General features: G+C 39.6%; 1 protein-coding gene across 1 annotated transcript in view; it reads right to left on the bottom strand.

Annotated features, from left to right (window-relative positions):
* The window catches only part of rassf8a (Ras association domain family member 8a), a 30,968-nt gene that overhangs the window by 2,546 nt on the left and 4,208 nt on the right, over nt 1–24,214 (bottom strand). Inside the window, exons 2-5 of the mRNA XM_028451455.1 lie at nt 15,970–16,175; nt 8,322–9,112; nt 8,048–8,245; nt 7,029–7,173 (exon numbers count right to left, since the gene is read on the bottom strand). Coding sequence (XP_028307256.1) covers nt 7,029–7,173; nt 8,048–8,245; nt 8,322–9,112; nt 15,970–16,072 — 1,237 coding nt within the window. The 5' untranslated portion in view covers nt 16,073–16,175. The remainder of the gene's footprint in view (nt 1–7,028; nt 7,174–8,047; nt 8,246–8,321; nt 9,113–15,969; nt 16,176–24,214) is intronic.

Consider the following 24,214-nt stretch of genomic DNA (forward strand, 5'->3'; position numbering starts at 1 on the left):
TTAACTTTGGTAGTTATTGCAATGTGTATTAAAATCATGTTTTTTGAAAAATTAAATTATTCTTTTTCGAATTGAGTTTTATTATAATCATGTTTTTTTTGGAGAATAAACTATTCCTATTCGTATTGACATTGCTGCATGAGACTCTATTACTTTACTGAAGTTGTTGACTGAGATTGTCACTCACTCAGCTCGGCGGAAGTAGCAAAAATCTCAAAATTCATTTTCCAGTAGTGAGCATGCTCATTATCGATCTCAGTACGAGGTAAACTCAGTCCATGACACCAGCCTGTTCCTTCTACCACAACCTGCTACGGGGGCTGAGTCTGGAATTGTTTCAGGTAAACAGTTCCCCATATCAAATATAGATGTGTAATCTATAATGTAAGATTAAGAACACAAGATTAACATTAAAATACATAGTAAAGATATCTGTAAGCATTAAGATTTAACAAATGTAAAAAATAATTTATTGTTGCATTTATTCTAAGCCTAAATGAATACATGATTGTTGTATTGTGTGCAACAAAGGATTTGTGTGTTTTTGCTGTAATTTTGTGTGCTTTTGAAACCATTTTGTGTATTTTTGTGCTATTTGGTGTATTTGTTGTCATTTTAAGTATCTTTTCTTTCCTTTGATGTGTTTTAGTTAAAGCTATTTTTTGCATTTTTATGTCGTTTTGTATGTTTGTTGTCTTTTTGTTGTTGTTCTATGTATTGTCGTTTTTTAAATATTTTTTGTTGTTTTTCTAGTTATTTTGAGTATTTTTGTTGTTTTTTTTGTGCGTTTTTGTTTATGTCAGTCTTCACAAAATTAGACCAAGGGCCGCATGTGGCCCCAAGGCCCCAGTTATCCATGTTCGATATAGATAATATATTACTTTAATATAATCTATAAATGTATATAAAAAAAGCACTATATACATCCAATGCATTATTGTTATTATTATTATTGTATACTATCAAATTAAGAACATAAAATCAACATAAGACATAGTTAGAAATAGTAAAGATAGATGCAAACATCAACATTTAGTCAAATAAATAAATGGAATTTTGCATTTATGCTAAGAGGCTAACTAACCAGAAGCTGGGTGAGAAAATGTGATGCACTTCTACTGTTCTGCCACTAGAGGGCAGAGCAAACCCAAACAACAAATTAAACAGTCTCCATAGAGACTTGTGGGCATGAAAGAGGAAAAGCACTGATAGTAAACACATCAGATACAACTCATTTACTTTAATGGGGTCTACAATCATCTTTCTGCACCATTTACTACCAATGTTAGCTTCAGTGATCAACCACTGTTACATTCTTTACAGCAATGTGTACACAAACGAATCAATGTTTCACCATTAAAAATACATACAACTTTTAGAATAAGACATAACATCACTAATAAATTGTTTATTATTGTGTAGGTCTCCTTTTACAGTGACAACAACAACCCTCATCATTGGCACATGAACCCCAAGTCCCCCTAATGTATACACTTCAGTAATAATTAAAAGGCAGATCCATTGTTTGGTTTTGATTTAGGCTCAGAAAAGTTCATAGCAGGTCCTCGGTTTAATTTTGTGCTGCTCCTAAAGTAAACGCACAAAATAAATCCAAAAACATACAAAATGACCGACAAAAATTCACCATTCCAAAAATCTAACATACAAAATTACAAAAATTGTACATAAGGACAACAAAAATACTAAATTAAATTTTTTTCCTTCTTTGTCTGCACATGCTGTCAAAGGTCAACACTACAAGAAGTGCAATCTTTTTTAGACAGCAATGCATGTTTTGTTATTGCAATTAAATAAATGAATTTATTTTATTGCATAATTGTGACCATCACCAGCCCTCCCTATGAAAGGGTAAGAAACACTTTATTAAAGGGAGAATATAAAAAGAGAGGGCAGTGTTACACCTAGGTGAGGGGGTGGGGGGGGAAGGGAGCAGGGAGGAGAGAGTCAAGGTAGAAAAATGGAAGGGTGGGGAAGAGTTGATTATTGTAAAGTGAGAGTGAGATGTGAAGTTGTAGGCGTGAGGCTTAGATATAATGATGGTGGCTGTGGACAGAGGGAAGGAGTGAGTGGTAATACCTAAAACAGGTATTTGGGATCAACGTGTCTAAAGTTAAGCCCACTACGAGCTATATCCCATAGTCCAAGGCATGCTAGTGCATCGTAGACAGATGTCTGTGCAAGAAACAACCACTGCAAACCCAAGCGCTGCCCCAGGCCCGATGATGCAGCCAGGCTAGCAGAAAGAGCGGGGGCCAGGGAGCCCAGACAACCCCGCCACGGCCAAGCAGCCCTCCAGACGCCCCCAAGACACCAAGCCGAGAGGCAGCCACTGCCCCCCACATACACACCCAAGAAAGCACCAAGGAGCCGAGGAGCCAGTGCACTCCGCCACCGACCCCAACCCCCAACCCCAAGGCCCTCCCCCGACATTCACTCCAGCACCCCCACCCCCGCACCCAATCGCCCAAAGGGAGGGCCCAGAGAGTCCCCTGCCCGAGACCCCAGCAGAGGGGCCAAGACCCAAACCCAGCAGACGGCCAGAGCCGCGCCGAACGGGCAGCCAGCGGGCACCCGCCAGCGGGCCCAGAGCCAGCAGGGACCGGACCCCAGGCCAGAAGAACCTGGAACTGAAGCAGTACCAGGAACAGCCCGCCCAAGGACAATGACCACACCCCCGGCCACCCTGGGCAACAAGGGGACCCCGCACCGCCAGCCCCCAGGCGCACCGACCCAGCCCCCCAGGTCAATACCGGCATGCGGCGCGCGAAGACCAGAGGCGGTAGTCCCCAGACCCCGGCCTCACCGTGTACCGCCCAAGCAGGGGCCATCCCATGCTGCACCCACTGGCATGCAAGAGTATACCCACCCCGGAAGACTCCCACAAGGACTGGCCAAGCCCGCCGATCCCCAAGAGCAGCCCCCCGGGACCGGGAACCCCAAAGGGCGAGCCCTCGGGACTGGGAACCCCAAAGGGCGAGCCCCCGGGCGAAGCCCCCCAGAGAGCGCCCCGCACAGCCCCAGACGGCGCAGGGACAGCAGCCCAGGCCCCGCCGCCCACCGGACAGCGCAAGCCCCAAGGCAATGCCATCCACCGGCGCGCGAGCGAGCGACCGGCGGCTGCCACCGCAGGAAGGAGGCACTCCAACGGCACCCACCCGGTGCGGAACAGCAGCCCCCAACCAAGGGCGCCCCGGACCCACCCACCGATCCGCAGATAGCAGGACAGACCTACCAGGCAGCCAACAGCAACCGCAACCACCGGAACAGCTAGCGCCGCCCCCCAGCAAACAGCATCATCTCGAAGCGCCAAGCAACCCCGCCCCAACCCCGCTACAGACGCCAGCACCCCCCAGCGCGCCCACGCCGGCAAGGCAGGCCGCCCCGGGCCAGCACACACCAAGGACAGCCCCCCAAGGCAACCAGGAGACAAGCACCAAGCCACACCCATAGGGAATAGGCATCCCCACGCCCTGCCGGGCCGACACTGCCCGGAGAGACCCCGCGAAGAAAGCCCCCAGCACCCTTAGGGTCACCCTTAGCAGCAACTACTGCAATCAAGCATTTGCAATAACTTGCAATGAGTTTATTACAATGCTGTGGAGGAATTTTGGCCGACTCATCTTGTTGAATTTCAGCCACATTGGAGGGTTTTTGAGCATGAACCACATTTTTAAGGTCATGCCACAGCATCTCAATAGGAATGAGGTCAGGACTTTGACTAGGCCACTCCATTTTGTTTTTCTTCATCCATTCAGAGGTGGACTTGCTGGTGTGTTTTGGATCATTGTCCTGCTGTAAAACCCAAGTTGGCTTCAGCTTGAGGTCACGAACAGATGGCCGGACATTCTCCTTCAGGATTTTTTGGTAGACAGCAGAATTCATGCTTCCATTAATCACAGCAAGTCTTCCATGTCCTAAAGCAGCAAAACAGCCCCAGACCATCACACTACCACCACATTTTACTGTTCCAAAAAAGTGAAACTTTTGTCTCATCAGTCCACAGAATATTTTCCCAAAAGTCTTGGGGATCATCAAGATGTTTTCTAGCAAAAATGAGACGAGCCTTAATATTATTTTTGCTTAGCAGTGGTTTTGGTGTTGGAACTCTGCCATGCAGCCCATTTTTGCCCAGTCTCTTTCTTATGGTGGAGTCATGAACACTGACCTTAACTGAGGCAAGTGATGCCTGCAGTTCTTTAGATGTTGTTGTGGGGTCTTTTGTCATCTCTTGGATGAGTCGTCGGCCGGCCACTAATGGGAAAGTTCACCACTGGTTCACGTTTTTGCTATTTGTGGATAATGGCTCTCACTATGGTTCGCTGGAGTCCCAAAGCTTTAGAAATGGCTTTATAACCTTTTCCAGACTGATAGATTTAGATTACTTTTTACTTGTTTGTTCCTGAATGTCTTTGGATCTCAGCATGATGTCTATAGCTTTTGAGGATCTTTTGGTCTACTTCACTTTGTCAGGTAGATCCGATTTAAGTGATTTCTAGATTGAGAACAGTTGTGCAGTAATCAGGCCTGGGTGTGGCTACAGAAATTGAACTCAGGCGTGATTAACCACAGTTATGTTTTAACAGGAGCTACTACACAGGGCCATGTAGTAAGGATGTGAATCTTTAGGTGTCTCACGATTCGACTCAAAATCGATTCTTGTTTTAACAAATTCTCGATTCAAAAATGTATACAATGCATAGTGTGTTAAGGCAAATTATGACATAAAAACAATACAGTTTTTATAAGATAATTTTAAATAAACAGATTCCAATGATGTCCAATTATTCAAGCTAAACAAATAAAAACACACACACACACTCCTTGTGCTGTGTATGTAATACATTGTATGTTGGGGTCGCTGTTGTTTCCTGTTGGGATTGTGTCATAGATTATTTTTAAAGTCTATGGTCATAGATAAACGGTGAGTTATATACATGAATCACTGCCGATCGCGGTAAATGTTAGCATCAGCATATACATGAGTTTTCCCATAGACGTTAGCATGAGGCGAGTGGACTTTTTGTATAGTGGTATTTTCTATTTATGAGAACACAAATACTGTATGTATTTGTATATTCAGTTTACAGTGTTTACTGAGTAAAGACTCTCAGTGGATCTTCTCATTTCAGGGTTTTTCTTGAACAATAAAAGTAAAGACGGTAAAATAAATAAAAATAATAATTTAAAAAGAAAAAAATGATTTTTCAAGTTTATGAATCGATTCAGAATTGTGGATGATTAGAATTTTTTCCCCCCACCCCTACCATGTAACTTTGGATTTTTTTCCCCCTCATTTATAAAACCCTTCAATTAAAAACTGCATTTTGTGTTTACTTGTGTTATCTTTGACTAATGTTTAAATGAAACATTTAAGTGTGGAAAACATGCAAAAAATGTAAAAAATCAAGAAGGGGGCAAACACCACTGTATATACACAAAAATATAAATAATATATAATAAACAATGATAATAAAACACAAAATTACAACAATGAAAATACACAGAATGATGGAAAACTATACAAAAGCAAACTTTGATGTTTCCTTTGTTAATGCTCAGATTGGTCATTATTGTAAATGCTGACATGAATGTTGATAATGTGGCCCTTGGATCAGACAATCATCCCTGGTTTAAAGGTTTCAAGGCAGACGTTGGCATGGAAACTGTTTCTGAAATGGGTAAAAAGGATTTTTTCCTTTAAACTACTGCATTAGTGCCCATTCTCACCTTTCCAGTGACATTCTTTCTCACACACTTTCAAAGCGACTTGTCATTTTCTCAGTGGGCTGTAGAAGCCAGTTAAAGGAGGCAAGAATAGATCAACACTTTGAGCTTGTTTGAAGGGGGGCAATCAACCTTAGATGACTGGTTCTTAACCTGGAGGAACTCAACCCTGCAAACTTCATACGTGCATTCACCTAACCCTTTGTAATTGGAAAAATTAAATGATTTCTTCAAAGCCAAAGTATAAGTTTTTATTCAAACACACACGAGCCTTGGCAGATTTTTTGCATTATTCCAAATGCTTTTAATTTGTATGAATTATTAACTAGAATTAAAAATCAACATTGTTATCTTTTAATAAACTAGTTTATCATGGGTAATTTATTTTGTGTAACACATTTTTAAGTAGGGATGTAACGATTAATCGTAAGGCAGTTAAAAATCGATTCATAGGTATCACGGTTGATATCCATTTTCTGAAAATTGAATCGCAGTACTTTTTTTAACCAGCAGAGGGCGCTATCCACAAGTGTAGGCGGCGGGTGGAGTCTGCTAATACTTTCTTTCTGGCCGCCTTCTACTCTTAAATATGTTAATAAATGATTCATTACCCCTTTAGCACCGAAAGAATATCTGTAAAAGTCACGTTTTTCTATTAGCTCTGTCTGCTAGCATAGCTTCTCTTCTTCACTGCAAGATATCTGCATGCCAACCGACCACTGGGTTACCAGCGCCCTCTGCTGGTCCAAACAAATATGACGTAAATCAGTGTAATCACGTTTTTTTTTTTTTTTTTTTAAAGTCCAATTGTTAAGGCACAAAATACATTTTCAGTTGCACTTTTAAAAAGAAAAAGAACTATTATGCAGTTTTGCATTGTTTATTATAGAACCAGAATTTAAATTAATAGGCTTCATTTTCATTTGTATTATTCCTTTATTTATTTCATTCAAGGTTAATATTTAGTTAAATTGCATTGTTTTGAATTGTTTATCAAGGAATTCTTTTGACAATGAAAAATAAAAGGAAAATAGTACAGTATTTTCTAGTTTTTTTTCCCAAAAAAAAAATTTGTCTACAGTCCCATTTTGTAAAATAAATCGTGAGAGAATTGTATCGTGAACCTAGTATCGTGAATCGAATCGTATCGGGAGTTGAGTGAATCGTTACATCCCTATTTTTAAGTGCTCACATGTAGTTCCAATGAAGTGATCGCAGTTACCATTCATTAAAAGACAATAGTTTGACTTGTAACAGGTAGATTTATTTAATCACTGCCTTACCCAAAGTGTGACTGTTGCGGGCACTGTCGTCCTCCGTTGGTTGGGCTGGCAGCACCGTGACCTTGGAACCGGTCTGTTTGATGAACTGCTGCAGGTTAACCTGTCTCAGCTCTTTGGTCAGCTGCTCCAGCTCCTGTTGCATGTCCTTCAGTGGAAAACACAAGGGGAAGGATTTACCTCCACACAGACCAGTGCAGAGAAATACTAGCAGCATGAAACTAAAACACAGACACAGGTTGTGTAAGCGTGTGACCTTCAGGTGAGGATGTTCTCCCAGTTGCACAGTCTGAATGTCTCTGCCCCCAAAGTAAACACACAAAAACACTCCCAAAAACATACAAAACTACATTAAAAAAAAAAAACAAAATGAGAGAAATATACTGTATACAATATGACAGAAATTTGGAAAACTACAACAAAAAACCCAAAATGACTCCAAAAACAAAAAAAATTACAAAAAATTATACACAAAAACGACAACAAAAATACACAATATGACTCCTAACACAAAACAAAAAACCCAAAACGACGGGTTGGGTTTTGTGTGTCGAAAATACATAAAACGGCCACAAAATGACAAAAAAACAAAAAAAACCCACACAAAACGACAGCAAATATACACAAGGGTGACTAAAATTACAAATTGACAGAAAAATGCACAAAAAAGTGCAACAAAAATACACAAGACAACACAAAAATAATTGAAACGTACAAGAAACGGCCACAAATTAACAAAAATGACAACAATAACACAAAAAACAAGAAAAAAAAAGGTCAAAAACCTTATGTTCTTCACTGTATTAATGCTCAGATTATTTTTTAATGGTGACAGGAATGTGGCCCTTGGATCAGACAATCCCATTTTTTGGCCCCTATTGTATTGACAGTTGTGTACCACAATGTTACACCTAATGTGTATAAAAAGTGCTGTAAAATATTGAAATTACTCTCTGTTGATGCTTTATCTGTAATCCCAGCTCTACCCTGTTACCACTGCTTTAATCACATGCTTATTTCACCTGGAGTTTCTTGCAGCTTTGTCCGAGCGATCGGTCCACAGCCCTGCAGCTGCTCTCCAGCTGGACAGCCTGTCTCTCCTGTGCCTTGAGCTCCGTTTTGACCCTGAGAACCTGAGCTCGAGCCTCCACCTCGCTGAACCACTGGCTCTCCTGTCGTTCTCTCTGCTGCTTCTCTTCCTCCAGGCCCGTCTCCACACTCTGATGTGAAACACAAGAGACCTCACATTAGACTAAAAGCGTGAGGATTGTTAGGCTCCGCCCCCACACTGCTCACCTGGACCACTGCCAGCTTCTCTTTGATCTCCAGCTCGCAGCCCTGCAGACGACCGTGCAGCTCCTGGAGCTTCTCCTCCAGCTGTCTTTCACTCTCCAGCTCAATCTGCAGCTCCGTCACCCAGAACTCTTCCTCCTCCATCTCCACCTCGTTCTTCCTCAAGTGCTTCTCCAACCTCAGGATCTCCTCCATCAGAAACCCTCCTCCACTGGGATCCTGGGAGCCCCGCCCCCCGCGGCACTTGGCCAAAGCTTGAAGTTCAGCCTCGTAGGCCTTCAGCTTCTTCTCCAGCATGCTCAGAGTGTCTTTCTGCAGGCCAACCAGCCGGACCAGGTCCTCCATGCGACAGGCCCAGACGCTGGGGGATGCCGTCCCAAGGGTTGGTCCTGAATGGAAGTGATTCCTAGCATTCCCATTAGAAAGTCTTTGATAGGCGTCGGCCTCGCTCGTCCGACTCCCACCCAGGATCTCTTTAAGGCTCTTCGGTGCACCGGTGAACGTTAGCGATTTGCGGCGAGGCTCGCGGCGGCGGAGAGAGCGGTCGTTAGGATAGCGGAGCTTGGCCAGAGGAGGGAGACTCTGTCTGTACAGCCCACGCTCTGGACCCCGGAGGGGAGGGCCCTCTGAGGGGGGGCGCTCCGTCAGTGAGGGGCCTGTGCGATGCAGGATCAGCTGCACGTCACCTGCATATTGACCCCACGTGTTCAACGAGGCCACGGGGCTCTCATGGGGAGCCAGGTGTCGTTCAGTGTCACGCCATTTCTCTACAAGCGTGTACCTCCCAGTGCGGCCTGTCAACAAAACGTTTGGGACAAAAACACAGACTCTGATGGTTACTGGTGAAGATTATTAGTCAGGGACTTTAAAAAGAACAATAGAAACAACTTAGCTTAAAGAAAAAGAAAAGAAAAAAAATCGCTAACACTTTACTTGAAGTTTAATACATAACGCTGTTATTAGCATGAATAAGGTGTCATAAAGGCTGTTTATTATGTCATTAAGTGTCGTTTGTTACATTTTGACACCTTTGGAGCTATGTTGGCATTTTTTTGGTTAGGTGGAGGGATCTAGTTCGGTTAGGGTAACGAACAACAGCCTTCATGACACCTACTTCATGCTAATGACAGGTGTCATGTCATAACCACGACAGAGTAATGTCAGCTTATGTATAAAAATTCAAGTCAAATATTTCCAAAAATTATCCTAACTCTGGGTTCATAAAGTCTTTAAGTCCATCATTAAGCTGGTGATATACACTATATCGGTAATGGTCAATTTTAATCTCTGTGCAAAATAACAATGGTCTGAAAGCAGAAAAAGTGCATTTCCTGAAGAAAATGCAAGTAAGGATTCGGGCGCTGACCCCTCTATGAAATAATGCAGAAAATATGATAAAAAAAATGTTGAAATAGGCTGAAAAACATAGATATATGTGTTATGGCAATTTTTATATTCATCATAATATCGTCAAATGTGTGTTCATGTGTACAATTTGTCATGTTTTAATACATGATGACTCCATTACTCTCTGCACTTTTGAACAGCTGAATCATGTTAGATTAAACAGTACAGATCGTATTGTACTCAGTGCAACACAGAGTCTCTGCTGAAGGCCAAAACTCAAACTCACGTGCAGATATACACGCACACACACTATCAAGGATAGATAAGAGTGGCGCCCAATCTTCCTCATAATATACACGTCTTCATCATCCTCAAATGTTTCCACTGTTGGGCATCTGACTCCCTCCTTCTCCTCACCTCAGGGTGGAACTTTTTCTGTTATCTGTATAAAAGCTTAAGCTGTGAAACTGTTAGTTAGAGTGGGTCTTGCCTTTTTGCTCTGCCACGAGCCTTTTGCCTTTCATTCTTTCAGGATGGAAGCTTCTTTTTTACTCCTTTTTTCTTTAATTTTATAATAAATCTTTTTTATAAAATCATCAATGCCTCGCCTGGACTCCATCATTCAACCAGAGCAATAAATCATGTCTCCAAATGAGGTCAACCGCAAATTTGCCGTGACATATGCTACAACATGTTGGAAAAGCATGGAAAGTTGAAATAAGCTCCAAAAGTAGCAGAAAGGTGAAAAAGCTAAAGAAAGTTGAAATTAGATGAAAAATATGAAAACAGGTTGAAGGATCTGAAACAATGGAAATGAAGTTTAAAAAACGCTGAAGAAAGTTGAAAAATGTTAAAATGGTGGAAATGGCTAAAATGTTGTTAAAAAAAAAAAGTATTGTATAAAGTTGAAAAAATTGAAGTGTCAAAAAAGGTGTAAAAGTTGTTAAAAGTACAAAAACCAGAAACATATTCAATCCAATGTATGAAAAGTGTAATATTTTAGCATAGAGAAGCTGTTATCAGAGAGGTCAGTCATAATAATAAATACAGTTTACAGACATTATGATCCTCACTAATAATGTTGACAACACCTTGATTTAGGAAAACTGCTAATTAATTCTACAAATGATTGGAGAGGATGAATGTGTTCTAGACTTTATATTTGATTGACTGAATAAAGCTTTGTCGGGACATTGAAATTCACCATTATAAACCTGTATTAGACTAGCATTGATGACTATTATATCACTGGTGTGAAGTGTGGCTTAATGACAATAACTGGCTACAGCAGGGAACAGGACAAAGGAGGAGTAGGAGTATTATTATTATTACTTTGTTTTTCACTACTTCAAACGCTCACATTACATCGAAGACGAAATAAATGCCAAACACTTACATTCAAGCTGATGTCGGATAATGCATAATTTAATATAATATAAAAGAGGAAAGCAGGAGGTAGAAGAAGTGCCGTTTTCTCGCTTGGCACAAAGCTGCGATGACTCAGACTTTCCCTCCTTTTTTTCTTGCTCAGTGGGAAGTGATGTCAACACCACACGCTTAAGTGTCCCGTTCCTGAAGGAGCCATATGGGTGGAGGGATATATATAGATTTTTAAAGAGAGCATTAATTAATTCCTTAAAAACGGCCATTCTGACCTATTGTCACGCTACTTTACTTTGAACATTTTTTTATTGTAAGAATACGTTGGAACTTTCAGATAAGTTTACGTAATATTCTACAGATTTGTTATCAAGTTATGTCATGTATTTACACTTTACAATCAAACACCGCAGAGATCTTCACCACTGCTACCACATCTATCTATCTATAATCTATAAATCTATAAAAGAAGGAAACATCTGTGTGTGTGTGTGTGTGTGTGGAGCAAATATCTCCCCGACGCGGGATGAGTTCCACCTGAAACTTAGTCAAGGGGTTCCAAATACCCCAAGTGTGTGCATCTGTTATTTTGGAGTAATTTGGTGAAGCAAAACGGTCAAAACATAAATTTTATAATTGCGGCTCCCTCGGTAAGAGCGCGGTATTGATCGCGCTACTTCCGGTTCCTGGTTCATGACGTCACCGTGTCGCAATTTGTTTAGGTTAAAAAAAAAGAAGTCAATAATAATAACGTTTTTGTGCCGCTAAAAGTCATTTAAGGTAATATTTCATGTTTATTTAATATTATTCCTGTGATTCCAAACTTCCTTTAAATCTCCGGTCACTGACTTCACTGCCTCCTTCGTCTCACGACTGTGGGCGGGTGAGGAACAAAACTCAAGCTGCTTGAGGTCCAGTGTGAAAAATCCAGTCAGTCATGATTTGGGGTGCAATGTTCTGTTCTGTTCCTCACCTGTCTTCCTCCAAACCCTTGGCCTTTGATTCCCAAATCAAAGGCACTCTTTACTTTCATCTTAAAAGAGGACCATGGACCACTGGCCAACAGTCCAGTCCTTCTTCTCCTCTTTTTTTTCTGCGAAAACTGAAAAGTAAATGATGATTTCTTCACAGTATTCTAATTTTTTGAAATCCTGTTTTCATGAGTTTTATGAGCTGGAAGCCCAAATTATGTAAAAATAAACAAATAAATACTTTAAATCGTTTAAATTGTGGGCCCTCAATCTATAATCTATGAAAGTTTAGCTTTTTGAATGGAATTAGGGAAATTAATCAACTTTTCCATGATATTTAAATTTTTTGGAAAAGGTCTGTATATATGATCCAAAAGAAAATGAATTATTGGTTCATTCATATTTACTAAAAATAAATGCAGTCTGAGGAATTGTGAGACAAAGATATGACAGAGGACCTAATTAGCACTCTGCATGTATAGAGACTCCAGGTTTCAGTGATTGCGGAAAACAGACGGAAGACACAGCATTCATGTACTGATACGGAAAAAGCAATCCAAACTAATATTTTTACAAATATGACATGGAAATACCTTAAATGCATGTTTTATGTGAGATCATGCATTTCCATGCTTGGTTAAGCGTAGCAAACAGAAAAATACATCAAATTTAACTCAATCTTTGTTAAAAATCTCTCACTACTTAATCACACGGCTGCGAGGGATTTTGTAACAAATGCTTGGTCTGTGCAGACTAAACATTTTAGTTAATCAAAATAATGTCTGACAACACTGCTACTGATGGTCGGAAACTAAAGGTAGGGCCTCCGAGTTTCCGTGGTCATGGAACACGGACGGAATAAAACAAATTCACGTTCTGAAATGATGAAAGCAATGTGACCTGTTTTTCTTTGAAATTATTATTTCTCTTAATTTAAAATTGTCATTCTAAGCCCCAATATGACACAGAAAAGCCGTGCGTGCATGTTCTTGCACTTATGAGCTATTTTTCACCAAAAAACGTGTAATTGAATAGCTATAAAGTGTGACAAATGAAAAAATGTGTCCAATTCTGCCAATATTAAGTGTGTGTGATCATGTAATCCTGTGATTGAAAATAAATCATCTGAAATATGTTTTTAATGTATTGTGACAACATAAATTGAAATAGCTGTGTGACAAGAACTGAACCATCACTTGCATGTTTTGGAACCATAACAAGCTTTTCCATGGTATAAGTGGAGGGTCACCGTTGTGGGATGTTGAGCAAGTTACTAAACCCTAACTGCTCGTGTTGCACGTCACTTTGGATAAAAGTGTCTGCTAAATGAAATTGTAATCTTGTATTATTCCCCTAAAACTAAAACTATTCTTTAATTATTTTGGCATTTGTAAATCACCTAAAGCATATAAATCTAAAATTAATAACAGCGGCATGTTTTGTATGAATTTATGAAGTTTCTTAGCAGTGATGTGATCAAAAAGGGTTCCTACAGCTTCAGTCAGATTAAATTCCAAGACTTTTTAATGCCGCTTGAAATGAAATTTAAGACCAACTTCATAGTAAACACAATTGAGGAAAAAAAAATCAAATTACATAGAGCGAGGGGCAATTATTTCCAGTGTCTAGTGCTGACATGCAACTGGCGGCCTCCAAAGTAAACACACAAAACGAAGTAAAACAGACTAAAAATAATCAAAATCACTCAAAACACACAAGATGACTACAAAAATAGCCAGAAATTTATAAAACAACAAAAATACAAAAAATAAAACCAACTTTCGTAAAATTTTAGTTTTCCTCATGTTGTTGAAAGCTGCTACAAGCAAAATGCGCATCTGCACAGTCTGACTGTTTTGTAGTTGGTTTTTTTAAATGAATGTTACCATTTATTTTGAAATGTGACTAATTCCAATCATAAAATAATACGTATTATCTGCTAAAATTCAAGACTTTTGAAACATTGTTAAGACATTTTATTGACAAATAAGGCCTTATTTTTAAATTCATGAATGTAATGCCTTAGTATGACTTTTAAACAGGGAAAGATGATGAAACTAAAGTGAAACTTAATGGATAAACTCTGAAACAGATCTGATTAAACTTGGAAACAGAAGAGTTCCTATAAATGCCAGCATCATTCACTCAAACATCTTAAAAGTAAACACCCTTCCGTGTTTTCCTTTAGGAGCTGGTGTATATAACAGAGGAAGCCCCCGTTACAGCTCCAATGCTCTACAAATACCCAAGATGCATTGGTTTCAGATTTAAGTTCTACCATGTTTCCAGTTATCAGTTATTTACTAACATTTAATAAAAAACTGATCTTTTTACATCTTTGCATTTAATGCCACAAATGAAGGGCAATACAAAAACACAATGACAGCACTCCTTCTTCTGACTGTTTCTGTGTTACATATACTATAATTCAAGGATGGTCTGTGTGTGTGTGTGTGTGTGTGTGTGTGTGTGTGCTCTCACTGATATACTAGCATTAGCTGACCATATCACAAACTATCTGCTTCTTCAGACAGAGGAATGTAACGTTTTTGTGAGCGGATGGGTCCACAACACGGCTCCACTATGATTAACATTTGTTCTGCACAAGGGTGAGTGTTTCTTCTTTTATTATTCTATGTGTTAAGATGCTAGCAGCTACAATGTAAACACACACACACACACACACACACACACACACACACACACACACACACACACACACACACACACACACACACACACACACACACACACACACACACACACACACACACACACACACACACACACACACACACACACACACACACACACACACACACACACACACACACACACGGCTGATGCGCGTGCGGGATGTACATGGTGAACGCAGACAGAGCCGTTTAGAGAGAGAGAGTTGTGTTGCAAAAACGTTTCTTTTTCGTGGTACTTTCGGGTCTCTCTCTCTCTCTTTTTTTTTTTAAATCTCTCAACAACCTGATGGATTATGTGCATGACGCGTGTGTGAGAGAGATAACGCACGGAGGAGATAGAGGTAGACACACACACATTATGTGCATGACACGTGTGTGAGAGATAACGTACGGAGCAGATGGAAGCACACACACACACTATAATAATTCCCACCCCCCCCAAAACACACACACTAAACGACAACAAAAATATGAAAATGACTCAAAATACACAAAACTAAATATTTATACAAAAAATACACAAAAGACAACAGAAAGACAAAAACTACAGCAAAAAACGATACAAAATGACTCCAGAATCACACTACAAATGCAACAAAAAACTATAATAATACAAAAAATGTACAAATGATGTAAAACAAAAAACTAAACAATATTTATACAGGAAGTACACAAAACGACAACAGAAATGCACAAAAATAAACAAAAAGGCTCCAAAAACACACAAAATGACTCCAAAAAACATATATTACAGAAATATACACCAAAAGACAACAAAAATATGAAAATGACTCAATATACACAAAACAAAATATTTATACAAAAAATACACTAAAATGACAACAGAAATGCACAAAACTACACCGAAAAAAAACAAAAATACACAAAATGACTCCAAAATCACACCACAATGGTAACAAAAAACAATAATTATACAAAAAATGCACAAAAAGACAACAGAAAAAAACCAAAAATACACATGACTCCAAAAAAACATACAAAACAGAAAAATACACCCAACGTAAAAATATAAAAATGAGTAAAAAACAACACATTTATCATGCGCATGTCCCATAGAATTAAACCAGGGAAATTGCACACACTACTTTAATTTGCACCTGCAAATATACCCCTTTATAATGCTACAGAGTATGTTGTCATTATTATGCCCATAATTGACAACTCTACCGCCCACTATATGAATACATACTTCCGACGGGCACTGTAATAGTATATAGAAAAAAAAGAAATGTGTACCAATAGCCTGAGCCAGGGCGATCACCACTTCCTGACAGGTGGTTGCCTCAGTGACCCCACAGACAACCCTCTGGACTCCCTCCACCCAGACCTTGAGCTCCATGTTGGGTCAGAACAAGTGACGGGGCTGGTTGTGGTGTGTAAGCTCCGACATCATTGAAGCCTGTAATTATGCAAGAGGCTCAAAGCCCTGTGTGGATTGTTCACTGAGGAGGAAACACAGAGACAAAACAGGAAGTTATTGGTCAGGATGCGTCTCAAGCCAAACATGGAAGATTCAAATAAAAAAAAAAAAAAAAACATCTTAAATAAAACAAATAAAAGCTAGAAATAATCTTTATTGTGTAAACTCATGATAATCCATGCGTGAGTGGAGTCATGTAGCTGTGCATGCCAGGACCAGCTGGCCACGACACAGTTGTTTTGGTCTTTTCTATGAATAGGTGCGTGTCTGTGGGGGGAGCAGGGACAACGGTGTGCCAGCAGACATTTCCCAGCTCCACTTCCGGCTTTTGTGCAGAGAATTAAGTGGAAGAGGCGAAGACAGAAACATGAACGTTGCAAAAACAAAACTAATTAAATAAAGACACAACTGGACAAAAAATAAGGGAAATAGTCATTCAAATGAGAGAAGAAATATAAATTCTTAAAGACAAAATCAACACATAGTTGGTCTGTGCAGACTAAACATTTTAGATAATCAAAATAATGTTTGGCAACGCTGCTATTGCTGACTGGAAACCAAAGGTTGGGCCTCCGAATTTCCGTGATCATGAAACATGACAAATACATCCCAACATACATGCTTAGGGACAATGTCATGCACTTAAACGCTATTTTCACCGGAAAGTGGGTGATTTGATGTCTAGAATGTGTAACAAATGTATGTCCAATTCCAACCATAATCTCATTAAACATCATTATGGTTAAGGATGTACCAAAAAGAAAATTTGAGGCCGAAGCCAAATAAAATATAAATACTTGGCCAAATATCGAATGCGGTTGTTAAGGTTTTTCACTATTTTTTTTAATACTGCATAAATGGCCTGGAATACATTGTGCCATGTTTTTTTTTGTTTTTAAAAGAAAGTACATGTTTATTGAATATTCTGACATTTTTAAAATATTCCAGTAGCCTTTGCTTTTATATTAGCCCTTCAAATAAAACAAAACATGCATTAAAAAAAAAAAAAAAAAGCTAAAGTGCATTAAAGAGGAGGTATGATGGAAAAAAACACTTTATAATGGTTTTGCTACAGTGATTTACATCCTTTTAGCCTCATTCAGAGGACCAAAGTGTAAAAAGTTCTGTTTCCTCCTCCCTTGTTATTCCACATTTTGTAAAAAGTCAGCTTTAAACGAGCGAGTTGGATTTTGCCCACGTTGGTAGGTGACGTCACCTAACGCGCCTCCTAGAATGTGAGCTCCTCCCTCTCCAACTATCTTGCAGCTAAAACAAACACTGCGGTTTAATATAGAATATATATTATACTTTATTGCCATATATGTAAATACAAACTGCACTATTCGACGCCCAAACTGCGCTACTTTTTCTGCTGCTGATCGTGTTGGGAGTCACTGCTTGGAGTCACGAACCCATTGTTTACACACATCAGCTGTTAGCACTCCGTGCTAATGCTACACCAGCCTTTGCAGCAAGACCCGGTGTAGTGTCAGGAGGAAACGATGAAGATGTTTACGGATTCGTGGCTCACAGCGCTAACAACGGATTCTGTTGTGGAATTGGACACTTACGCGGTGACGGAGAGCGGTAAGGAGGGAGTCTGGCTGTGTTTGTGGGCAGAAAGGAGGAGCTGCTGCTGCTGCTGTGCTCCTGCAGAAACACGCACACACTTTTCAGACTCAAAATCACTGCATGTTGTTTGATTGCGTCACACGCTACTATTTGGCCTTGCTTTTAACTGCTTTTAACAAATATTCAGTGCATCCTTAGTTATGGTTTGAGTAGTGATCATATCATCCTGTGATTGCAAATGAATGCAGAGCTTCATCTGAAGTGTGTTTTTAATGTGTTGTGGTGAACAAGTGGTTCATTATTATGACTGCATTCAAATGTGTTACAATATAATGACAGGTAAGTCTCCAGTTAATCCAGAATGCTGCAGCTAGAATAATAACTAGAACAAACAGGAGAGAGCATATTTCTCCAGTATTGGCTTCCCTTCATTGGCTTCCTGTAAAATCTAGAATAGATAGTATGTTAATCATTCTGTTAACATACAAAGCTCTACATGTTCAAGCTCCTGTATATCTTAGAGACCTGTCACATTCAAAGACCATTAGTAGCTTACCACCACTAAGTGTGGAGTGAAATAATAATACCTTAATTTTGTAAAGTGCTTTGAGTGTCTATGATAAAGCGCTAAATAAAATCCAATGCATTATTATCATATGTAATGGTCAAAATCTCAGACCATTGTGAGAGACTGTTACAATCATAACCTACTCATTTACTAAACCGTACATCATATAGTTGCAATAACTTAAATGCGGGCAAGTGTCACTACTGTAGTGATCGCTGAGATCACTAAGTGCGCCCAATACAAGACAAAATCTTATCTGTAATGGTTGCATACTCAGAGCATGGCAGATAGCCGCATGACGTTTAATATTAATGTTAACCCAAACCACACGGAACGAGTGTATCATGTTTTTCCTGCAGTCTGTGCCTTCTCCTCGCCCTCTGCTCTCTTTTCTGTTTCAGGTGTTTTGATGTTGGAGATGGCGGTTCCTGATCAATGGTTCACAGCTCAACTAGTCTGGGACAAGGGGTGAGTATTGGCAAAGATGTTGCAATACGTATCGCGATACTTGGGTCACGATACAATATTATCACAATAAATCACAATATTCTACTAAGTTAATATCAAAATTAAACGTATAGATGAAAAATCAAGTTGCTGCATATGTTCATCAGAAGATATTGATCATTGAGAGGACAAATTGAGTCAAAACTATTTGCTTCAAAAAATCCTATTTATTATTTGTTATTAGTGTTTTTGCACATTTTCACTGAAAAAAATAAAATACAATTTTACACACTGCCATCATAAAATAAAGTGCAACAAGTTTCTTTTCACTAAAACTACTGTGTAGAAGTCTCAAAGTAACCATGACAACATAATGATGACATTGTAACAACTGTAAGTGAGAAAATTATGAATAAATCACCCTGAGTTACTGATAATTCACAAAAATAAGAAAAAATAATGTATCCTATTGTATCAGTTTAAACACTGATCTGAACAGATTATATGAAAATACATACATACATAAATATTGCAGGCATTACACACTGCCATCATAAAATCAAGTGCCTCAAATAACCATTGCAACACATTGAAAGCATTGTAACCACCAATGAAATATTGCACAAATACACAAAAACATTGATTAAAATTAAAAAAATCGATTGAAAAAAAAAAAAAAATTGATTAAAAAAAAAATAAAAATAATAATTTTTAAATAAAAAAATCGATTTAAAATTGGCACCCAAAAAAAAAATCGAGATATATATTTGTTCTTCACACCCCTATCTGGGACACTCGGATGGACTATCCTATCCTTTTCTGTTTGCCCTTCTGTTCACTAACCCAACCAGTTGAAGCAGATGACTGCCACCTCTGAACCTGGTTCTGCTGGAGATTTCTTCCCTTAAAAAGAGGGAGTTTTTTCTTCCCACTGTCGCTAAATGCTTGTTCATGTGGATCTTGTTGGATTCTTTCTTTCTTTCTTACTATGGACTATATATTTTGTTAAGTGCACTGAGATGACTTTGTTGTAATTTGTGCTATATAAATAAATAAAGTTGAGTAGAAATTTGAGGTAAAGCTGATGGTGTATTAGCTGAACTGATGGTCAGTTTTCCTGGTGACACGTCGCGGCAGAAGCATCGTACAAAACGTGATGGTGATTCACTGCCTGACACGTGCTGTCCCTCAGAGGAGAAAATGCCAAAAGTGGCGCATATTGTGCAACTGTTTGTTAATAAATGTGCTTGTGTGGCATTGTGCATGAGCAAATTTAACCACGAATTGTGTTTCTGGTAAGACTTTAATAAGTGAAAAACGAAAATTTGAAATTCTTTGAATATCCGGATGGCCGAACAGCCGGTGCCACGGTGTAACGCTTGACAAACAAAAGCTAAAACTTGAAATATTGACTACTGCTTGTGGACTCAGACAAACTGTATGTCAACTTGACACATCAAGTTATCATTCAAAGAAAAAAGGAACGCCAAATAATGCCAAAACCAAGCCAAAAACGAGGCGAGTTGGATACCACGACAGCAAGCCAAACCTGCGTGGAGGAAAAGGGCGCTGGTAGCGCCGATGGTACTTCAGAAACACTGAAGGAACTCAAACTATTTCGAACTGAAACGGCAGGGAACTTTAGTGTGCTGAGGAAGGAGGTGAGCGACATAAAGCTGAACTTCGAAGAATTAAAAACAAGGGTGGATGACGCCGAACAGAGGATTGCGGATAACGAGGAGCGCAACATGGATCTGACTAAAGTGCTGTTTCATCTGATGCATAAACAAAAGTATCTTGAGGAGAAGTGTGAGGATCTGGAAGGCCGTCCTCGGAGAAGTAATTTAAGAATTTACTCAGTACCGGAGAAAACTGAAGGCAGCAATGTGATTGTGTTTATAGAAAAGCTAATTCGTGAGCAACTTCGTATCCGGGAGGAGATTTACATTGAAAGGGCGCATCGCGTCGCAGGAACAGGTGTCTCCGTGGGACGCGCTGCTGCAGACTTCACCAGATCTATCATCGTTTGTTTTCGCAGTTTTAAGGAGAAACAACGAGTGCTGCATGCTGCATGGTCACTAAAGGACATTCATATTAACGATCAAAGGATATATTTTGACGAGGATTACACCACCGAAGTGTTTAAGGAGCGTGCAAAATACAGGAGCGCAAGGAAACAACTCCAGGAGCGAAAAATCAAGTCTCGCGTTCTCTACCCCGCAAAACTCATGCTGTTTCTGCAGGATGGAAAGACTAAGACTTTTGAAAACCCACGAGAAGCAGCTGAGGGACTAAAGGACTTTGGTGTAACGATGGAAGTCCCAAGAAAAGAGCCGGATTGGGACTCAGCGCTGCGGGCTGCGGGATGGCAGTCCCCCCGCAGTAGGAGCAAGCATGCTCCTGCTGGGGAAATAACAGCCAGCGTTGACTCTCTTCGACTTTCCTTGAACAGTTATGAAAATGATAAAACAGTCGATGATTAAGGTATGTGGAGACTACATTGTGGCTAGTACTTATTTGTATAATTAAGTGCGATGTCCGCAGTGTGTGAACATATTATTCAGTAAAGTCATCTAAACAGGAAAAGATGATGAAACAGGAAAATGTAACATAATGCAATAATGATTAAACAGTGAAACGGTATTTGGGGAAATTTTGGAATGGAAAATCAGAGCCTCTGAAAAGTAACATAAGACCTGAAATCCCTGTTGTTGTTTCTTATATCAAGGTTTCAACATGCAGATAAAATCAACTCCTGACATTGCACGTGGTGACAGCCAATAGCACAAGAGAGATGTTACAGGACGGTGAACAAGGTGAAAACTGAACGCAGCACAGCAGATCACTATCTCTAACCTTCCGTCTTCTCTTCTCCTCCACTTCTCGCTCTAAAGGTTCTTTTGTTCACTCGTGTCAAACCGCTTTGTGCAATTACACCTCCCACAGCCCCCAGATTCACTCTCCACACACTCGCAAAGTCATCTGCACGCGCTCGTCCCGACCCCTGTGCCAAGTGCTTCTCTAAATATGGTCACAAGTCGTGCCGTGCTGCAGAGCTAGCATACGGGAATGATAAACAGATGGACGTGGAGGAGAAGACCAGATAGAACTCAACACTGTTTAAACAAACAAGGGAACTATAGGAAATTCAAAGCAAGAGGACACAGACAAAAAAATTACTTTTTCTTTATTAATTGGTTAAACATCCCATTTGTTTCTGTCTTGCATATACTGTACATGAAAGTCACCTTTCTGTTTTTCTGACTACTATTCTTCTCAGCACGATGAAAGCAGGGCTTATTTTGTCCTTTTTTCACACCGCCTTTAAAGGCATTAACCAACTACAGGATGGAGAGGAACAGGAAAACATCAACACACAGTCACACAGCGGGATCTCTCTGCAGCAAACCCAGGACAGCGTCACCATTTTGTTTAAGCTCCTTCTCCCCTCGAGTAGCGAGGAAAGGAAACTCAGTCGTATATCTGATGCAAAACAGGAAGAGCACAACCAGTAAGAAGTAAGTCAGTTTGGTTGAACTGGAGTGGGGGGGAAGGGAAAAGTCTGGGAAAATAGAACGGTGAAGAGAACAGGCGGATTCTATGGTCTGTCCCTGCACAGACTGACACACAGACGTGCAGCAACCTTCATCGCTTCTTATGATGCCAGAAAAGCCAGTGATGGTATATTAGTACAGTTCCAGCAGCATCGCCTATGGTAGGGGAGGTGAGGGGGGTGGGGATACAGTGCCACCTTGACCTCAGCAGGACCTGTTCCTGGGACGATGCCCACCTCCTGATCCCTGCAGTTTGTCCTCAGCCACAGGCGTTTTCGTGAGAGAAGAAACTTTTAAATTCACTCACAGATTAGATCAGCAGCAGCAGCTCCACATCAAACCCACATGAGTTTAGAGGCTGTAGCAGTCGGCCCAACGATAACAACTCTCCACAAACCAAGAGTAGGAAAAAAGGTTTTTCACCTGAATGTTGCTGAAAACAAGCTGACATGCTTCAGCTGGTCACTCAGCAGGATCAATACATGTTAGCTTTGTCTTGTGTGTTTTTGGGCCCATTCTGTGTATTTACTTATGTTTTAGGAAGTATTTTTTTTTTTTTTTTACATTTATTGGTCATTTTTGTTAATTTGTGGATTTTATTCACTTAATTTCGTGCATTTCAAATCTTTTTTTTGGATTTTTGTTATTTGTGTGTTTTGTTTTCGTCTTGTGCGTTTTTGGAACCATCTTGTGTATATACAGTATGTATGTTTTGGAAGTCCTTTTTTATATTTTCCTCACATTTTTGTACATAGTTGTTTTGTGTGTTTTTGACGTAATTTTTTTTTTAGTTTATTTTCTAGTCTTTTTTGTATTTTGTTTGTTCCTGTGTTTTGTTGTTATTTTGTGTGTTTTTGGGGCCATTTTTCTGTACTCATGTATGCTTTGGAAGACTTTTTAAAAATATTTTTCTACCATTTTGTAAATTTTTGTTGTTTTTTTTAAGTTATTTTTTGTGTTTTAGGGTCATTTTGTGCATTTACTTTGTGTGCTGCACAGTGTAGCAAATAAACGCACCAATATGTCAAATGTGCTGAAAACTGGATTCAAAACCTTGTGCTACGTAATCAATGCTATGTGAGAATTCGTGCAAAATGAAATAAAAATCTATAAAACATGGACTAAACCCATACTTGCATGTTTTGGGACCATATTACGCATTTCAATTGTATTTTAGCTATGATATACAGTAGCTATCTCGGGTGGGTGATTTCAGCTCCCCTAAATCATCTGAGGCATATAAATCTAAAATTCACAACAGTAGTTGACAATTAACTCTATTTAGCATGTTTGATACAATTTCAGCATGTTTAATAGCCTGTAAAGTCTTAAAGCGACAAACAAAGAAACACTGCGGATGTTTTAGCAGAAAACCCTCAGTTAAACGGTGAAGAAAATTCAATTAAAAAAGGCATTTGTTGCAAGACAAAAACCAGAGGGAGCCTGATGAAGGCTGCAACTAAACTAAACTTAGAAAACACCTTTTACTCTGACTTTTTCCAGGTTGACGAGTGACTTTTCAGTAATGGAAAAATGTCCAGATCTGATCCTGCAAGCGCTGCCATTCAGCAAGTTTCCGATGTCTCCATAGTCTGATCAAGTGTTGTCGTGCACGAGTAACGAGCCTTTCAGCTGTTCTGGAGCAGACATCTAAAACCTGCTGGGTTTGCAGCCCTCATCATCAAAACCAGGTTCTGATCCATACATCTGAAAAAACAACTCAATCCACATTATAAAGAAAAGCTCTCAGTATGCTTTATGATGCTAATAACACTGCAGTATATGCAGACTTTGTAGTGAACATTATTCTTTTTTAATGCAAAATCCATCTCGCCTGAAGCTCCTGCAATGAAACATACCTCAGACTGCTCACACTGCAGAGCAGCATGTAATTACTTGCAATTTATACTTTACTGTAAT

The sequence above is a fragment of the Gouania willdenowi genome, chromosome 6, assembly GCF_900634775.1.
Source record: "Gouania willdenowi chromosome 6, fGouWil2.1, whole genome shotgun sequence".
In the NCBI taxonomy this organism is placed as follows: domain Eukaryota; kingdom Metazoa; phylum Chordata; class Actinopteri; order Blenniiformes; family Gobiesocidae; genus Gouania; species Gouania willdenowi.